At 42.5% G+C, this 20,785-nt stretch overlaps 1 protein-coding gene across 8 annotated transcripts in view; it reads left to right on the forward strand.

Annotated features, from left to right (window-relative positions):
* The first annotated feature begins 2,531 nt into the window (after nt 1–2,531).
* The window catches only part of CC2D2A (coiled-coil and C2 domain containing 2A), a 136,852-nt gene continuing 118,598 nt past the window's right edge, over nt 2,532–20,785 (forward strand). For 3 of the 8 annotated variants that reach the window (XM_037727935.1, XM_017498717.2, XM_017498719.2), the window contains exons 1-4: nt 2,536–2,848; nt 8,945–9,001; nt 11,723–11,806; nt 13,716–13,839. In XM_037727935.1, coding sequence (XP_037583863.1) covers nt 8,963–9,001; nt 11,723–11,806; nt 13,716–13,839 — 247 coding nt within the window. In that variant the 5' untranslated portion in view covers nt 2,536–2,848; nt 8,945–8,962. Of the gene's footprint in view, nt 2,849–8,944; nt 9,002–11,722; nt 11,807–12,186; nt 12,311–13,715; nt 13,840–20,785 lie in introns of those variants that run through there. The other 5 variants (XM_037727939.1, XM_037727938.1, XM_037727936.1 and 2 more) reach the window with 3 other exon arrangements.

Below are 20,785 nucleotides of genomic sequence, written 5' to 3' on the forward strand. Positions count from 1 at the left end.
GAACCCAAGGCCAGAAAGTCTCTGTTTCAACTTCCCTAGGAAAGAAACCCCCAATCTCCTCTGGGCAGCAGAAGGTGAGGCAGATGTGGAGGAAATAAATAATGCCTGAGGAATGGGCATTTTTCAGGCTGCCAAGAATAAGGGTCCTGGGGATCATTCCCTCAATATACAGACTTTCAAATCTTCCTGCACTTTCAGCTCCATATCTCTCTCCTTGGTCTATGGTTGTGCTGGTTTCCTGGGGCTGTTGTAACAAAGTGCCACACACTGAGTGGCTTAAACAGCAGAAATTTTCTCACAATTCAGGAGACTAGAAATTTGAACTCAAGGTGTGGCATGGTTGATTCCTTCTGAAGCTTCAAGAGACAGTCTGTTCCAGGCCTCTCTCCTGGCTGCTGGTAGGAGTATTCCCTGGCTTGGAGATGGTGCTCTCCCCATGTCTTTGCGTTGCCTTTCTTCTACTGTGTCTGTCTCTGAATCCAAATTTCTCCTTTAGTAAGGACACAGTCATCTTGGATTAGATATCACTCTAATGACTTCATTTTAATGTAATTACCTCTGTAAATACCCTACCTCCAAATAAGGTCCCAGTCTGAGATACTGAGGTTAGAACTTCACCATCTTTGGGGGTAAGAGAGAACACGATTCAGCTATCCACTGCTACTCCAAATCCTGAGCTGCTGTTCTAAAGAGTGAATCAGCTCATTTTCATGCCTACTTGCACACCCCATCATACACACACATATACATACACATACAGAGACTCAGACACAAATACACTGACACATACATATGCATACAGACTGTGTCAAAAAATGTACTCTGGAGCCGGGCGTGGTGGCTCATACCTGTAATCCCAGCACTTGGGAGGTCGAGGTGGATGGATCACTTGAGGTCAGGAGTTAGAGACCAGCCTGACCAACAGAGTGAAACCCCGTCTCCACTAAAAATACAAAAATTAGCTGGGCATGATGGCACACGTCTGTAGTCCCAGCTACTTGGGAGGCTGAAGCAGGATAATTGCATGAACCCGGGAGGCAGAGATTGCAGTGAGCCCAGAGCGTGCCACTGCACTGCAGCCTGGGTGACAGAGTGAGACTCCATCTCAAAAAAGAAAAAAAAAATGTACTCTGGATTTGTTTTAATTAGATATGGTAAGACATACAGACACAAACATGACTGCCACAAAAGAAGAAGTATATATTCAACAGTTCCCTAGAAACAAGAAGCATGGTGTCTTCGTTCTTTTTCTGCTGTTGTAACAGAATACATAGACTGGACAATTTATAATGAACAGAAATTTATTTCCCACAATTCTGGTGGCTGGTAAGTTCACGATCAAGGGGCTGGCATCCTGCAAGGGTCTTCTTGCTATACCATCTTACGGTGCAAGGCAAGAAAGCATGAGAGCAAGAAAGAGAAAGAGAGAAAAGGAGCCAAGCTCATTCTTTTATAGGGAATCCACTTCTGCGATAATGGCATTAATGCATTCATGAGGGCAGAGACTTTACAGCCTAATCACCTGTCATTAGGTCCCACCGTCCAACACCATTTCATTGGGGATTAAGTTTCCAACGCATGCTTTTGGGGAGACACATTCAAATCATAGAACATGGCATGCCACACAGGACCACATAGGGAAGGATCAGTTGGTCAGGAGGCAGAAGGGAGACAGCGGAGTACAGCGAGGAGCCTTTACTAGGGTTTTCCCAGGAAGGACTAGGAGAAGCAGGGTAGGGTGCTGCATAAATTTAAGAGTGGATAGCTTGAATAATCGCGGTGTGCTCTGGGCTACAGTGGTCTGGTATCTGGACCTGGGGTGACTTAGGACAGGAGGAATGTTGGCTTAGTGTGTGAGAGTTTGATAATGGAGATGGATGGTTGTGAGGGCTCTGTATTGGTTGGCTTGTATATCAAAGAAGAGTTTGCATATTTCAGGGGAATAATTTGCTATCTCTAGAAATTAGCTAACCTAGGAGAGTCAGTTTCTCCAGGATCAAGGCTCCAAATGCCAGAGCATCAAGAATATAGAAAATAAGAAAATACCATCAACACGCATACACACAAATATACACGCACCATACACACAGACACAGATACACACAGACACATGGGCACACACCCACTAGTCTACTTGGAGTGTGGTTTCCTTTGGTCCACTCTTTCTGTACGCTTCCAGCTGCTTTGCCTCCTTCCTCTCCTTTTTTTTTTAGTTTTTTTGAGCCATAACATTTACATCTCTCTTCAGTAATTGCAGTGGGATTCAGAGAATAGGTAAAGATTAAACTTGTGCATTCAGCCTTCCAATTTTAACTGGAAAACACTTGAGCGCCACATTTGCTGGTGCCCTGCAGCACCTCCACAGAATTTTTGCTGCTGCCACGTTAGACATCTTCACCATGTAATGATGACCTTTTAAGATTCTAAATCACCCCACCTCTAAGCCTGTTCTTCATTAGAAATACAAAACGACCAGATGACACGAGGGAGGGGCGGCTCCTAAGGCTTGACCTAATTTCCAGTGCTGCCCATGTTGGTTTCTTTCCGTCCTTCTCCTGTAGGCTGTGCATCTCTGCTTACCCAGCATGCTTGTACTCCGCTACAAGAAGTAACCTGTCACTTTAAAAGAAAAAAAAAAGCCACCGAGTGACCTTCCTTAGGAACGGGTTGCTAAGCTGGTGTTTTTGCTCCAAGACATGGCTGCAGCTTCCCAGGGAAGAGCCCAGGGGCATCTCCAACATTCAGCCTTTCCCACCGGACCCTTTTAAAAGATTCAACAGCACCGTCTCTCTCCACTGCCATCCTAGAAAGCAGAATCTGCAAGGTGCCTTTTGTAAAGTTTCTTAAGGTAAATCAGTCCTTAACCGGACTTTGGGCTGCAACAATGATTTCCTGTTTTCAGTTACCCAGCTTGGAGTTGAGCCTCTCCCGGATATCGTCAGACTGGATTTAATGGATTGTAAATTTAGGGGCTCTCATCATTATTTATGCTTTTATTTTCTGAAATGGGAACATAGACCATTACTCAGCAGCTTTGATTTGAGCTGCTATCTGGTATCTGGATTTGCAGGAATGTAAGTCAGTTCATCACAAGCCCTGAGTGACAATGCTCTCTGACCAAAGCTCTGTGAATCATTAGCTGCATGCTGCATTCATGGGCCTTTTAGTTCAAACTGGCTTAAGGGGAAAAGCACTAGTCACTTCTAACTACATTTTCTTGGTATTAGACAGAGAAAGGGCACTAACCACAGTGCTGAGAGTTGCTGTGCTTTCCAAAGACTTCAAGAAAATCACACTGGCTGCAACTTAAGCTGATTGTTTATTTCCCTTCATTGCAAAGAGGTGCTGCTATGAAAAGTTAATAAAGTCAAATAAGAAATATATGTTTGCTATTGCATTTGCATATAACCTTTTCTGCAAATAAATTCAGTGCCAGCATGAAATCTCTCTCTCTCTCTCTCTCTCTCTCTCTCTCTCTCTCTCTCCCCCCCCATCCCCTTATAGAGTCATTCATTCAAACATTAATGGAGTACCAACAATGCATCAGGCAATGAGCTTAAGTTTGGAGTGTACAAACATGAATTACACAGGTCCCTAAGCTCAGAGTTTGCTGGGAAAACAGACCTATAAACACATGGTAAGAGTACAATGAGCTAAGTGCCATAAAAGACTTATGAAAAGCACTAAGAGCACAGTGGGATGACATCCAGGGAGGGGCTTCCAGCACTTACTACATCATGTAAATGCACTGGCCATATATCACATAACACTGCTCAAATGCGGTACTCACATGTACTCTTTGAGGGCAGTGTATATTATATTGAGCTGATCAAATGATTCTATAAAGCTATTTGTCACTAACCTCATGCTAAGGGAAACTGAAGCTGGAATAACTAGTAGCATAAGATAATATATTCCAAAAAAAAAAATGTATGTGGCACCTCCCCAGGTGTCCTAGCTCCAGGAGGGAACACAAAAATGCTCTCAGGGTGTGAGGAAGAAAATACTCATGGGTAGAAGTGCAGGAGGTTTCAGAAGGACCATAAATGGAAGCAGCAAGGCAACTGCCCTGGGCCTGGCTGAAGGGAGGGAGAGACGAAACGTGAGTTATGGTAGCTGGGGGTGGAAGGTGAGAGCTGAAGGTGGGTGGGCTGCAACATCGTCTAAGGTCTTTCTCACGACTCCTCTTCTATCCCCCAAGCTTTTCCCCTCCTTACTCCTTTCTTCCATTTTCCCTGTCCACCATCACTTTTGCTTAGTAACAAAACCTACTAATATTAATAGCCCAATCGATGCTAGACATTTACACACATTTCATCATTTAGCCCTTATAAATTCCAATCATACTTCCTACCCTTCAAGGTAGGAAGTATGATTGGAATGTTGCAGACCAAAAAAAAAAAAAAAAAAAATTGGGTCTCTGAGAAGGGAAGGCATTGTTCCAAGATTGCAAAGCTAATAAATAAAGCTGAAGTTTGAACCTAGGTCCATATAATTCTTGGCAAAGTCTTCACTCTTTCTATAAACCCATGCTTTTACCATCCTGGAGTAGGGCACATATATTGTATTATTTTTTAAGCAGCAAATATGGAGTTGAGATGCATTGTATCTCAACCTCCAGATATGGCTCTGATCCACTGATGACCCTTAGGAATAGTCCATTTATTCAGATGAAGGCTGTCAGTCCTTTCCTTGAAAAAATGTTTGGTTTTTCTGCACTGAGTAAAATAAATCATTGACTTAATGTAGCCTAATCTGTTTCTCCCCAGTGCAATGCTTCATGGCTTTCAACTATAAATATTTCCAGAATAGTGGGCTATTCTAGAAAGCATAGAATAATTACTGATGCCATTGCAAAAACAAGAATAAACGGTGAGACAGAGGGGTAGAGTGGAGTGAGGGAGGACTTAGGAATCACAGAGTCTTGGGGTCAACTTCTGAATGTGACATTTAATAATTATAACCTTGAGCAAATCATGCAACCTGTCAGAGCCTCAGTTTACTCATATGCAAATTGGGGCACATACTACTAAGCTAGGCATGTTATTGTGAAGACTAAAGAGAACATATGTCTAGAGTCAGCACAAAATAAGTGTACAGTAAATCATAGCTATTTTGATGTTGCCAATAGGAATATATTAACTAGTACCAATGCATAAGTTGATGGCAAGCTGCATATTAAAACCAGGCAGTATTGATTCATCTTCTTAGCAACAGTGTTCATATAAAAAATAAATTTCGATGTCATTTGATTTCCTTAGAAACTCATTTAAAGGAAATGATCAGGAAAGAATGAGGAGAAAAGAAAATACCATCACATTTTTCATTTTCTACTTCTATTTTTTTCTTTCATATGAACCATTTTTTTTAATATATAGAGAACCTTTTTTTTTAGTTGCTAAAATATTTCACAGGTTTTTTTTTTTCAGTTTGCAATGGCCAGACCTGTTCATTAGAGAGCTCTCCATACCTCTGCATTTCCTCTTTATTATCTGCCCCTCATTCACTCTAGGTTACCTCCTTGCCTTTCTATTTTCTTAGCTGCTTTTACATTTCCCCTCCTCTATTTTGTATACCCTGTGATGAGGTTTGTAGGGAAGACAATAGATTTCAGATGCTTTATTTCCCTTTAACATGCTAATTCCCCTGTAGGGTCAGTGAAACCTTGAGCTCAGATGAGCTGCTTAAATGACCTAACCAAGTCCCATTTAAGATTTGGGCTCCTTGGATATTAGAAAGGGCTTATGATTTGTCAGCCATATGCCTGTTGTTTCTCCACTTGTTTTCTCATTTAATGCTCACAGCAGCCTGGAAAGAACAGTGGAGCTTTAAATAGTCCCAGAATGTGGCTTTGGAAACACATCCAAGAAGTCTGTGACTTAGTCATTCATTCAACAAGTGTATATTGAATGGCCATGGTGTGCCGTAGTCCTAGTTTCTGGGGGGAAACAAAAAACAAAATAATGTTTCTGCCCTCTTGTAGCTATATTCTAATGGGTACAGGCAGACATTAACAAAGTAAGTGTGTATGTTGAGTGGTGATAAGTACTATGAAAAAATCATTGCAAGCTAGTTAGGGAATTCCAGGTAGGCATTGGGAGGTGATTGTTGTATTGTGAATGGTCAGTGAAGAGCTCTCTGATAAAATAAAATGTCAGCAGAGACCGGAAGAAAGTGAAAGAGCGAGAGCCATGCGGATATCTTAGGGAAAAGAGAACTAGGCAGCAGGAGCAGCAGGTGCAAAGGACCCGAGGCAAGAGGATTCAAGTGCAAATCACACAGCGCCTTGGAAAAAACTTTGGATTTTACTCTGTTGACAAAGGGAAATCAGTGAAGGATTTTGAGTGAAGCAATGTCATGTTGTCACTCAAATATTCATCAATTCGCCCTGGCTTCAATGCAGAGAATATGGCAGGAAAGCAATGTGGGAAGCTGAGAAATTAGGAGGTTCTTGCAGGAGATTTCAAGAGAGAAGATAGTGTTTGCCCAGGATGATAACAGTAGAAATGTTTAGATGTGATTAGATCCTGAATGTAATTTGAAGCCAAAACTGGCAGGATTTCTAATGTATCATGTGAGACTAAGGAAAGAGTTAAGAATGACTGCAAGGTTTGTGGCCTGAGGAAAATGAATTTCTGTTTATTACACAGGAAAACTGCAGTACAAAGTAGGCTCAGGAGTAAAAGCAAAGAACTTTATTTAAGGTATGTCAAGCCAAGTGAAGGTGTCCATCAAGCAGTTACTTGAGTCTGGAGTTCTGGGGAGATGTCTGGACCCAGGATGTAAATTAGGGAAGTATCAGCATGCAGATGGTATTTAAAGCCAAGAGACATGATGAGATGGCCAGAGGAATGAAAACACGCAGAGCTAAGTCCCAGAGCACTCCAATCTTTGGTGGTCTGAGAGATGGGGAGAAACCAGCAAAAGAGTTTGAGAAGCAGCAGTCAGTGGGTAAGAGGAAACCCAAGAAAGAACTTGTCCCAGGAGCCAACTGAAGAAAGTAGCTCAAAAGAAAGGGATGGGTCACTTTCATCACGAAATGTTTCTGACCTTTCCGTGCCTGGCTTATTTCACCCACAAGAACGTGAGAACATGCAAATGACAAACATGGCAATGTTATCACTTATGTGTGGGATCTAAAAACCAAAACAACTGAACTCATACAGATAGAGAAGAGAAGGATGGTTACTAGAGGCTGGGAAATGTAGTCGGGGTGGGGGAGGTTGTTTAATGGATTAAAAAAAAATAGAAAACACAATGGGAGGATTATAGTCAATAATAATTTAACTGTACATTTAAAAATAACTAAGAGTATAAATGGATTGTTTGTAACACCAAGGATAAATGCTTGAAGGGATAGATATCCAATTTTCTGTGATGTGACTATTAAGTATCTCATGTCTATACCAAAATATCTCACGTACCCCATAAATACATATACCTACTATGTACCCACAAAAATTAAATACTTTAAAAATGTTTTAAATGCCTCTGACCAAGTCAAGTAAGATGAGAACAAGAATTGATCATTGGACATGGCAATGCAGGGGTTACTGGAGATGAGTCATTGGCCAAAGCAGTTTCAGAACATGCTAGACCCCCAAAATAAAGAAACCGGAAAGAAAGGAATGTTGTGAGGAGTTTTCCTATAATTGTTGCAAAATTGAGCAACAGCTAGAAAGAGAAGAAATGTTGAGACGGCTTTTTTGGTTGGGCTCAGTGGCTCATGGCTGTAATTCCAGCACTTTGGGAGGCCAAAGCAGTCAGATCAAAAGGTCAGGAGTTCGAGACCAGCCTGACCAGCATGGTGAAACCCCACCTCTAATAAAAATACAAAAATTAGCCGGGCATGATGGCATGCACCTGTAATCCCAGCTACTTAGGAGCCTGAGTCAAGAGAATCGCTTGAACCTGGGAGGTAAACGTTGCAGTGAGTGGATATCATGCCACTGCACTCCAGCCTGGGCAACAGAGCAAGACGCCATCTCAAAAAAGTAAATAAGTAAAAATTAAAAAAAAGAAGTCTTTTTTGGCTGGGGGCGGTGGCTCACACCTGTAATCCCAGCACTTTGGGAGGCTGAGGCGGGTGGATCACAAGGACAGGAGATTGAGACCATCCTGGCCAACATGGTGAAACCTGTCTCTACTAAAAATACAAAAATTAGCTGGGTGTGGTGGCATGCACCTGTAGTCCCAGCTGCTCAGGAGGCTGAGGTAGAAGAATCTCTTGAATCCAGGAGGCAGAGGTTGCAGTGAGCTGAGATCGTGCCACTGCATTCCAGCCTCAATAAAAAGTGAGACTCCATCCCCCCAAAAAGGTGGGGGGGGGGGCTTTTTTTTAAAGGAAGGGAAAAATTACAGCACTTTTTCCACTGGTAGGAATGAGCCAATAGAGCAGGAAGAAAATCAGGTGAAAGTGAAGAATCGTCAGGATCAAGGGCCTGGAGGAGGAGGAATGATGGGGCCCAGTGCACAGTTGGAGGAGGGGCCGACTGGGAACAAGATGGTTCACAGTAGCAAGTAGAAGCGGAGCAGGCGGCAAGGCTCAGTGTGGTGGGAGGGGAGGGGATGTGGTAGCCCTCTCTGGTCTTGTCTTTTTACTCAGTTAAATGAGGGCAAAGGTCAAGAGCAGGGAGTACGGAAAGACAGTAGCGGAGAGGCACTGTAAAATGGTCCTTCTGGAGCTGGATTCCAACTAGTGCCATCCAACTCCACGGGCACAGTAAAGACAGGCTCCCAGGAAGAGGAAGACCTGGCTTCCTTCCTTTCCTCGGGCGCTTATCTCCACCAGTCCTGGGTTCTGCTGGTATTCCTGGTAAGTGGAAAGTCCACTCAGCTCAAACACTTCATTTACCATCACGGCCTGACTCATATATATCCATAGTAAGAAAAACGCTATTTCATTGATTTCAAAATGCCTGACTTCTTCATTATTCATTGTCAGGGACCCACCTCAGCCAAAATGAATCCCAGGGAAGAAAAAGTGAAAATAATTACAGAGGTAAGTGGCCACTTTGATGTCCTCTAGGGATGTGTTTGTGTGTGCACACTTACGTTACACGTGTCTGTGAATGAGGAAGTTAGGCCAACCAGCATCTATTGCACTGTTAAAAGAAAAGCTTTAGATGAATTAAGTTCAATAGAGTCTAATTATACAAAGAACGATTTGAGAATTGGGCAGCCCCCAGCACCTGAAGAAATTGAGAGAGCTCTGCTCTGCTCTGTGGGCAGACAGCATCTATGGACTAAAGATGAAAGTGAAGTACAGAAACACCTTAATTAGTTACAGCTCAGTGTTGCCTTATTTAAACATGGTCTGATCAGTAGGCCACCTGTGATTGATTGAAGCTCAGCTGCTGTGATTGGCTGAGACTCAGCTATCTGCTATGGAAGTATACTCCTAAGTTAGGCTTTCAGTTAGTTTACTAAGATTCCAGTCTGTTATGTAAGAATTCAAAGTACAGAGGCATCCTCAAACTAAATTTAGTTTAATTTAACACACATCTACTAAATGCACCCTGAGGGAGCTGTATCAGCTATGTGGTGGAGAAAGGGCGGTGGGTGGTGAAGGAAATGCAGTCCTGCTGACATTCCAAGGCCTTACTTCCACCTGAATGCCCTGAAGCTGTTTGTCACCATTCTATGAACTCTGACACACAGCAGCTTTAAGTTACTACCTATTATTGGGCCCAGCTCTGCCTGAAACATGTTGATTTCTAAAGACATTCAGAATGGAGGTAACAATTGCAGACACTTGCTAATACAATCCTCTGTCCATGGAGACCTGCAATGTCTGACTCATTGTGTGCAAGGCTCATTAAAGCACTGCCCACGCCAGGGAAGGAAGGCTGTCTAATTTGGAGACTGCAGACCACCCAACAAAAGAGAGAATATTCTTCTCAGTCCTTACTTCTCTCTTGTTTCAAGGGCTCACTGGCTTGAGATGACAGAGTCAGAAATGGAGATGATATGCTGTCCAATGCAGTGCTCCAAAAAGCCCGAGGAACCTCATTATCAAACCATGCCGATTAATTTTAAGCAAGATCAAGTACCGACAAACCCACATATATTTATATTTGCTTATCCATTCATACAACCAAGTATGTCTTGTGCCTGTAGTCCTTGGGGATACAGCAGTAAACAAACCTTGCACCCTCACAGGACTTACCTTCTATCTTATCTGAAGTCCTACTGGATAGTTAGGATAGAGGATGAAAACACAGAAAAGCAAAAGATCACCCAGGTTTCTTACGAGTCTATTCTAAGTCAGTAAAAACTTAGAACTAAATTAAAAGCCGTGCTTTCATACCTCAATATAATTATTATCTTGAAATCTAAGTTGGTGGACCCCTCGAACTAAGAACACTCCCTATTTGGCAGGCCCAAAGAAGGAGTCAAGAGTGAGGATGGGGCTCAGAGGACAATCAGAGAAGAGGTCACACACACAAAGGAAAGGCCCAAACCAAGGCTCTTCTCTCGTCCCACCGCACTTCCCTCCTCTGTTTCTGTGGTTCATGTCTTCCCTAACCCCAGTGGCCAAGGGGAGTCAGGAGTAATTAAGGTCTTGCCCAGAAACCTGCATGATATTTCTTTGAAATCATATAGGTTTAAAATTCATACTTTGTGTTCCAAATTTGTTTCAGTATAAAAACAGTGGCCAGGCGTGCTGGCTCACGCCTGGAATCCCAGAACTTTGGGAGGTTGAGGCGGACAGATCACCTGAGGTCGGGAGTTCAAGACCAGCCTGACCAACATGGAGAAAGCCTGTCTCTACTAAAAATACAAAATTAGCCGGGGGGTGGTGGTGCACGCCTCTAATCTCAGCTACCGGGAGGCTGAGGTAGGAGAATCAATTGAACCCGAGAAGATTGGGCCACTGCACTCCAGCCGGGGTGACAAGAGCAAAACTCCATCTCAAAGAAAAAAAAAAATTCTAATTTTAGGAAAAAAATTCTAGTAAGTTTGGTGTACCACAGAGAGGTTCTGTGTTTATTTTGCAACTTCCCGGTCACCCAGAGGCACTTGTGCCCCAATTTATAAAACTCTAGGACTAAAAACTTTAGAGCTTGAAGACTTTAGAGCCTTCAGCTCTAATATTTTATGACTAAAACATTAGAAAGTATAAGGTGGAAAGAGAAAATAAAGTCTGCGCTGTTAAAGGATTTTTTTCCTTTTCAAAAAAATCTGCCAAAATTTCCTTTACATTGAAGCTTTTTTGATGGTGTAACATATATGATTATTACCCTTTTCCTGCTGGTAAGGCTAGAAGCAGAAAAACTTAACCTGTGAAATCCCTATTATGAATCTGATGTCTGTCCTGGGCCATGGTTCTCTGTCTGTCCTAGCAGATTCACTTCTTAGTCACCTTTCTTAGATGGTGACTTTTAAGAACAGACAGCATGTGGCTTTCAATTCTGTGTCCCCAGAGCCTGGAACATAGTAAATGCTCAATAAATGTTGTATGCATAAATGAGGACCTGGAGCAATGGAAGATGCAACATCATCTCATTTATAATGTTCCAATATGGATACGACTTTTCGAAAACATGTCTGTGTTGAGAAGAGCGGATGACAATAGCCACACAGATTAACTGTCTCCTCACTCACAGTCGGCACTACTGGAGGGAAGCCCAGGGTCAAGATGGGAGTTTTAATTTTAAAACATAAAAGTCATACCTCTCTTCCTGTCTTAAGATTCTCTCCCTTTTGCATTTAAACAAAGGAGTTCATTGAAAATGATGAGGATGCAGATATGGAAAGACAGAAGAAGAACTCAAAGGTTCGAAGACAGCCAAGAAAGAAACAGGTAGGAAGTGACAAGAAACTGTGTCTGTGTATTATGTCATTGATCAACAACCCGCCTGCATCCCCAGGGCCATACACAATCCACAAGGGCAGCCTTCCTTCTGTTGGTACCAACTTTTGGCCTGCTCCTGGGGACTGTGAGGCAGGGATGCAGACGGATTGTCCAGGGTGCAGGAGCCTGGTACAGAGACTTGTAGATGAGCCTCACAATCAGGTGGGGGTCTATACCTGAGCATTTTTACTCTAAGTTTTCTCCCATCTCCTGAGAGAGGAGTCTAGAAAAGACGGAAGGAGCCTGTTTTAGTGTTTCACTGAAGGCCATAGACTATACTGGGCAGTAGATGGCAGTACAGGATTACAAATCTTGGGGAACTCCCTCTTTCCAACTCCAAGCCCAAATTCCACCTTAGTCTGAGGCAGAAGCCAACTCCTTTCTCCGGAGTCTGCTGGCAGATCCTTCCCCTCCTAGGCTGGGAGCATCCTGTGCAGGGTAAATCTTTTCAAGGTAAGTCCTTGGTAAGGAGTTGTCCTCTGAGAAGGGAGGCAGCGAAGCAGCTATTGTGGATGGGTGCTCTGTTTGGAACAATCGAGATGCCAGCAGGGAAGGGAGGGGTGGGAAGCGCCATTTTGAGCCAGCAGTCACGTGAAGGGGCTGCAGAGAAGGGTGGCAGGAGAGATGAGCAGAGCACAGGGAGACAGAAAGACCTCCCTCCCAGCTTCCCCCTTGCTCAGCACACTTTTGCTGGGGCAAGCTGGGCAGAGTCACTTTCAGCCTTTCCTGCAGGCTGGGATGAAGGCTCCCAAGGGAGGGTCCAGGAGGTTGGGGAGGTGCTGCCTGGCCATGTGGGCTAGCTCTCCAGCCACTCCTGGGGACTGAGCAGACGGACAGCCAGACACAGCTCCAAAGCTTTAACCCCTTCCTGGGGGGTCAGTCTGCAGCTCTACAGCCCAGGGCAAGGGGCCATGGAGGCAGTAGATGAAAAGAGTTCAAACCCTTAGCTCCAGAGTCATAGGCACAGTGAGCAGTGAGTGACCAGTGCCAAGGCTGCCGTGGAGCTTAGACTGAAGAGGAGAAAGGGGCAAGGATGGAGAAGGGAACATAACAGCTCTCAAATGCTAAGCGATTTATGGGCCAGGTTTGGAACTTTATAGGTTGGGAGCATTGCAAGGAATGTAGCTACATTCCACAATCAGAATCACATGAGGACCTTTTTTTTAAATATAAATTCCACCCCAATTTACATCAGAATCTCTGTGCTTTGTACAATGACTCATCCATTGTAGCATCTCAACAAATGGGCTCTTTTTATTATACATATTTTTTTAACAGATAAGAAAGCAATGTATAAGAAAGTTAAATAACTTGCCCAAAGTCCCACGGTTAATCTGAGTTTGGAGGCAACTTTAGGCTGTCTGTCCTCAAAGGTGTTATTGCCAATTCTGCTTCCTTGATTTCCTTCACTGAGAGTTTGGGGAAGGAACCAGAGCTCTTCCTGGGGGTGCCCAAAGGGTGGACTAAATATTTGCCCTGAATTATCCAGAGACACTTTAGCTGCTGTTTGCAAATTATTTGAAGTGGGGACAAACTGTTTGTGATTTTCCCGCTTTTCTTTCCTCCAAATTTCTGCAGAGCTCTACACGTTACCTAGAAAAAGTGAAAATAATCATGTCATTTGGGGATGCCTCCGTAATTTCACAAGAGCATTTCTAGAAGAACTGTGGGTTGGCACCTCTTCCCTGGGGCGGGGGGGGGGAGGGTACCCATAGTGAGTCACGTGACAGGGACTGTGGTTATCCAGATATGAATAGTACTAAGGCCTGTCCCCTCACTGGTGACCCATTTTCCCAAGAGCGGAACAGACTCAAATGAAGTCCTGGGAGTCTCTGAACCTCTGACCTTCTTCCTCCAGCCACCAACTACTGTCCCTGAGGAAATGGTGTCTGAAAAGTCCCACCTTGGCAACCAGCAGGAGCCTGTGCAAGAGGAGCCCAAGACCTACCTCCTGAGTATGACAGCCCGGAGAGGCCCACGGAGTAAGTGCCTCTCTTCCATTCAGCTGGTGCTTGTTAATTGCCTACTGTGAGCTCAGCCCAGAGCACTATAGGGATTTTTTTGTGAGTGTTATTTTTCATGCATTGCCACTGCTGCTCCACCCTCTTTACCCCAGCTTGGTGAGTAACTTTCTAGGATAATCCCTGCTGAGGAGACGGGACACATTGCTTCAAGATGTGTTTCTATAACCACATAATGTTCTTTGGATGTTTATCCCCTCCAAATCTGAAATGTGACCTTCAATGTTAGAGGTAGGGCCTAGTGAGAGTTGTCTGGGTCACGGGGGCATAACTCATGAATGGCTTGGTGTTGTCCTCTGGTAATGAATTCTTGCTCTATTCACTCATAGGACAGCTGGTTGTTAGAAAGAGCTTGGGTGGTGGCTCACACCTGTAATCCCAGCACTTTGAGAGGCCGAGGCAGGTGGATCATGAGGTCAGGAGTTTGAAACCACCCTGGTCAACATGGTAAAACCCCATCTCTACTAAAAATACAGACATTAGCTGGGTGTGGTGGCACGTGCCTGTAATCTCAGCTACCTGGGAGGCTGAGGCAGGAGAATTGCTTGAACCTGGGAAGCACAGGTTGCAGTGAGCCGAGATCGCACCAATGTACTCCAGCTTGGGCAACAGAGCAAGACTCCACCTCAGAGAAAAAGAAAAAAAAGAGCCTGGAAACTCCTCCCCTGTCTCTTGCTCCCTCTCTCACGATGTGACATGCCTTTCCCCACTGCCCTTCCCCTTCTGTCATAAGTGAAAGCTTCCTAAGTCCTCACCAGCAGCAAATGCTGGTACGAGGCTTATTGTACAGTCTGCAGAACAGTGAACCAAAGTAAGCCTCTTTTCTTTATAAAGTACCCAGTCTCCAATATTCCTTTATAGCAATGCAAAATGGACTAACACAGTACATAAGTTAGGGATCATTTATTAGAATAGAAATTAAATATGCAGAAACTCAAAGAAAGATAAAATTGTTAGGGAAGACATATGTATCAACTGAGTGAGGCTTGAATCAGATGCTTGGAAGAAATGAGGGAGGTTTCTGAGGCTCCTGGTGACCTTGCCATTGAGGACACATACACTTCTCCCCCTACACATGCCTTTCCTTCTTCCCCAGTACAATGAAAGTCATGAATTACCTACTTATTTTTGGGAAAATAACCACCCTTCAGGCATTGCTTTTCATGAAAAGTGGATTAGACAAGAGGAGAAGTGTTACACTTTTTAATTGTTACATAATTGTTAGAATGTTTTCCCTATGGCAAAGTTGAGAAATAAGTAACTGTTGGAAACTAGAGGACTTTGGAAGCAAGTTGACTCTTGGATTGGAAAAATATGGTTCTAATCTAAGAGCAATGATACAATGAGAGCTGTTATGAATTAATAAAAACAGAACAAAGTTTATCTCATATGGCTCTTTTGCTATATGTTCAAAATTATTTATTATTGAGCATTACAACTTGTCAGTTCAGGCTGCCATAACAAAATACCATAGACTGGGGGTCTTAAACACCAAACATTAATTTTCTCATTGTTCTGAAGGCTGGAAGTCCGAGATCAGGGTGTCAGCATGGCCGGTTTCCAGTGAGGCCTTCCTTTGTGGGCTAGCTGGTGGCCACCATCTTGCTTTGTGCTCACATGACCTCTTCTCTGTGCCTGCAATGGGGGAGGGGGAGGCTCTGGTGCCTCTTCTTATAAGGACACTAATCCTAATCCTATCAGGGTCCCTTCCTTATGATCTCATTTGACCTTAATTACCTCCTATAGGTCCTGTCTCTAAATGCAGTCACACTGGGGGAGAAGACTTCAACATATATATTTTTAGAGGGGGACACAATGCAGTCCTTAGCACAGCTATTGGATATTTAATTATTTATTTTAAAATCAAGGGGAAAACCTGCCAGAAGAGGTGGCCAGCAATCAAGGCTCTGTGACATAAAAAGTGAACAATTTTCTGATCTGTAAAATGAAGAAGATACTGTCCAGTGTCACCATGGAGATGATCTGTGCATTAGTCACTTCCCCCGCAAAAAGCAGTATTTCTGAATTGGAGAATGAAAAGGTATGGAATAGACAGAAGGCTGAGACCTGCCTGCCGGAGCCACACCACAGCCAGCCAGTGTCTGGGAAGCCCTGGTTGGAGCTGGAAGCTGCTGATGAATTGGTAGCACTGATGATCCAAGACAAACAGAAGACATCCCCAGCAGTGAGAGGTGGAGCACATGGTGGATAAGGAGCCTGTGGAGCCTGGCAGCTGTCAGAAATGAGAAGTCAAAGCCAGCAGAGTCAAGAGAGCAGAGGAAGTATTATTATTCCAGTGACATTAGAGCGGGAGACAGACAAGTAACAGGGAATGATGGGTGCTGGGAGAAACGACAGAGTGCAGGACTGCCCTAGGCAGGCAAGGGTGGCAAGGGAGGTGACAGAGGAATGGAGCCTCCACATGTGGAGGAGTCTGCATGGGGAGATTCAGGACCTGGAAACACACAGATGTATGTGCAGAAAAGACAGAGAGGGTCGAGAGCAAGATAGGAGGAGCCATGTGCTTTATGATCCAGTCTTGAAAATCACCTATCAGTGCTTTCAACATATTTGTCAGAAGCATGTCCCTAAATCCAGCCCACATTTAAATAAAATCAGACTCCTTCTTTTGAAGAAGGAATGTCAAAGAATGTATGGACATTTTTACTACCACATTAATTTTCTTTAAAACTGTTCTTTTTTTAAAAAATTGCATTTTAGGCTTAGGGGTACATGTGAAGAACATGCAAGATTGTTGCATAGGTACACACATGGCAGTGTGATTTGCTGCCTTCCTCCCCATCACCTATATCTGGCATTTCTCCCCATGCTATCTCTCCCCAACTCCCCACTCCCCACTGTCCTCCCCGTCTTTCCCCCCAACAGACCCCATTGTGTGATGCTTCCCTCCCTGTGTCCATGTGTTCTCATTGTTTAACACCCACCTATGAGTGAGAACATTTGGTGTTGGATTTTCTGTTCTTGCATCAGTTTGCTGAGAATTATGGTTTCCAGTTCATCCATGTCACTACAAAGGACATGAACTCATCGTTTTTTATGGCTGCATAGTATTCCATGGTGTGTATATGCCACATTTTCCCTGTCCAGTCTATCATCGATACCTCACTTTTCTACTCAGAAATCTTATCTTACATTATATAAAATCCACACTCTCTTAGTTATTCCAGGTTCTAAGATCCTATGCAGTTGGGCACCTTCCAGTTGTATTTTCCACCCTTTTCCAGCATGCCCCACTTTGGTTGACTCCTTACTGGCCTCCGCATGCCTTATGACCATCTGAGCATTCCCGGGCTTTGGTTCCCACCTAAAGACATTTCTCCACTTGTCTCTTTATGGAGCTTGTGACTGAAAGGCAATTGAGGTGTTGCAGTTAAAACCATAGGCTTTGGCTTGGACGACTGTGGGTACCAGCGTCTACCTGTCTTACTCCCTTGGGCAAGTTCTCCAACCTCCTTAAACTTTAGTTTCTTTATTTGTAAAATAAGGACAATAATAGATTGCATGAACACTGCCACAGAGTTTATACTCCAGTTGTGGGAGGAATGAGAGGAAAAAAAGAGAAAAATGAAGTAAGCTAGATAAACATAGAGTACAGCAGGTATGAGAAGTGCTGAAGAGAAAGGTAAAGAATAAGCTGGCAGGACTGCAGTGGCAGTGAGGAGATGAGGTGCATTTATGAAAGGAAATGAGAGATTCCCAAGGGGAGAATGTTCCAGGTAGTGGTCTTAAAGCAGGAATGTGCTTGAGATGTTAAGCAACAGCCAGGAGGCAAGGGTGGTGGAAAGTGAGCAAGGAGAAGAAAAAAAATTAAATCACAAGGGAGGAGGGGAATTGTACCCAGCCTAGTGGGCCCTGAGACTTTTAATCCGAATGAGATGAGCGTCATTGGAGGGTTCAAGCCCAGGACTGACATAATCAGCCTTAAGGCTAAAGGCTACTGTGCTGTGAGCAGACTTTGAAAGGAGCAAGGGCAGAAGCACAGAGACCAGGCAGAGGCCAACAGCAAAAATCAAGGTGGGAGTGATTGGGGAAGGGGACTGGCGGGTAGCGGAAGGGGTGGAAAGAGTGTGGAAAATCTGGGTATTTGGAAGGTAGCGACAAATAGGTATATTTCTTGATTGAACAAGAATTATGAATCCAGGAATGTCGTGTCCATAGTTTTTGACTTGAGCTGTTGGGAAAGTGGAGTAACTCTATTTTCCCAGTAGAGTTTGAGAGAAGGAAAAGATGGCAGAAAGGACAGGTTTTGGGGTAGAAATTGAATGGACATGCAAAGTTGGGATGCCTGTTGAATATCCAAGTGGACATGGATTTATGGATGTAGGGATCTGGTGGCTGGGGAGAGGTGGAGACTGGAGAGGGATTCCCTGACCTTTCAACTAGAATGTCCCTTTCCCACCTCTGTCCTCTTTCCTCTCTCCTGGCTCTATTTTCCTTCAGAGCACTTATCACCTCCTGGCATTTTTCAGTCAGCTGACTGTCTTGGTCATTAGAAGGAAAGCTCCCTGAGAGCAAGACTTTGTCTACTATATCCATTGCTTGTTCCCCAGTGCAGTATTTGGAGCTTGATAAACATTTGTTGAAAAACTGCCGTGGGTATAACAATAAATACTTAAGACAGGGTCCTGCCTCTGGCAACCATCATTCTACTCACTATCTCTATCAGACCAATTGTTTCAGCTCCCACATATGAGTGAAAACATGTAGAGTTGTCTTTCTGTGCCTGGCTTACTTCACAAATACAACGTCTTCCAGTTTCATCCATGTTGTTGCAAACTGAAAATTTTCATTCTTTTTTATGGCTGAATAATATTCCATTGTGTATATGTAGTATGTTTTCTTCATCCATCCATCCAGTGATGGATACTTAGGTTGATTCCATATCTTAACTGTTGTGAATAGTGCTGCAATAAAAACAGGAGTTCAGATGTCTCTTTGATATAGTGATTTCTTTTCTTTTGGATATATACACAGCAGTGGGGTTGCTGGATCATAGAGTAGTTCTATTTTCAATTTTTTTAGAAAACTTCATATTGTTTTCCATAATGGCTGTACAAATTTACATTCTTACTAACAGTGTACAAGTATTCCCCTTTCTCTGCATCCTTGCCAGCATTTGTTATTTTTTGTCTTTTTGATGAAACCACAGTAAGATATCTTATTGTGGTTTAATTTGTATGTCCCTCATGATTAGTGAATTTGAGAATTTTTGCATATACCTGTTGGCTATTTGTATGTGTTCTTTTGAGAAATATCCATCAATATTTTTGCCTATTTTTAATAAGATTATGTTTTATCTGTTGAGACATTTGAGTTCCTAGTATATTCTGAATATTAGTCTTCTTTCAGAGGAGTAATTTGCAAATATTTTTTCACATCTACTGAAATGATCATACATACTTTTTCCTTCATTCTGTTGATATGATGTATTACTTTATTGATTTGCATATATTGAACTATCCTTGCATCCCTGGGATGAATCCCACATGATTATGAGGAACGATGTTAACGTATTATTGAATACAGTTTGCTAGTATTTTGTTGATGATTTTTGCATCAGTGTGCATCAGAGATATTGGCTTGTAGGGTTTTTTGGTTGTCGTGTCTTTGTCCAGTTTTGGTATCAAGATAATACTGGCCTTATATCATAAGTTTACAAATATTACCTCCTTTGTGTTTTGGAATAGTTTGTGTAGGAATCATAATAGTTATTCTTTAAATGTTTGGTAAATTCAGGAGTGTAGCCATCAGTTCCTGAGCTTTTCTTTGAAGGAAGACACTTTTTATTACTGCCTCTATCTCATTACTTGTTTTATTATTTCTTCATGTTTCAATCTTGGTAGGTTGTATATGTCTAGAAATCTATCCATTTCTTCTGAGTTTCTAGAAGAAATATGGTGTATAGTTGCTCATAATAGTCTCTAATGATATTTAAATTTCTGTGGTATCAGTTGTAATGTCTCCATTTTTGTCTCTGATTTTATTTATGTGGGTCTTCTCTTTTTTCTTAGTCTGGCTAAAATTTTGTCCATTTTGTTTATCTTTTCAAAACACAGTTTTTCATTTCACTGATCTTTTCTTTTTTTAAATTTCACTTTCATTGATTTCTGCTCTGATCTTTATTATTTTTCTTCTATTAATTTCGAGTCTTGATGTGCTCTTGATTTTCTGTTTCTTTAAGATGCATTGTGAGGTTATTTAAAATTTTTCTACATTTTTGGCATAGGTGTTTATTGCTATAAACTTCCCTTGGTAATGCTTTTGCTATACCCCATAGGTTTTGGTATGTGTGTTTCAATTTTCATTTGTCCCAAGAAATCTTTTATTTTTTTTAATGTCTTCATTGACCCAATCGTTGTTCTAGAGCATATTGTTTAATTTTAATTAACTTGTATAGTTTTCAGAGTTTCTCTTGTTATTGATTTCTCATTTTATTTTATTGTGGTTAGAAAAGTTACCTGATATGATTTCAACACTTTTGAAATTTTTAAGACTTGTTTTGTAGCCTGACATATAGTCTATCCTTGAGCATGCTCCATGTGCTGTATTCTGCAGCTGCTGGATGAAATGTTCTTTAAAGGTCTGTTAGTTTTACTTGCTTTATGTTACAGATTAAGTCCAATATTAGTTTGTTGATTTTCTCTCTAAATGATCTATCCAACGCTGAAAGGGGGTATTAAGATCCCCAACTATTTTTAGTGGTAGACTTTTGTATTGAGGTTTAGGTCTAATAATATTTGCTTTTTATATCTGGGTGTCTCAGTACTGGGTGCATATGTATTTACAAGTATTATATCCTCTTGCTGAATTTACCCCTTTATCATTATATAATGACCTTCTTTGTCTCTTTTTACAGTTTTTGTCTTGAAATCTATTTTATCTGATA

This window comes from Cebus imitator, unplaced genomic scaffold (genome assembly GCF_001604975.1).
Source record: "Cebus imitator isolate Cc_AM_T3 unplaced genomic scaffold, Cebus_imitator-1.0 Scaffold249, whole genome shotgun sequence".
Lineage (NCBI taxonomy): Eukaryota > Metazoa > Chordata > Mammalia > Primates > Cebidae > Cebus > Cebus imitator.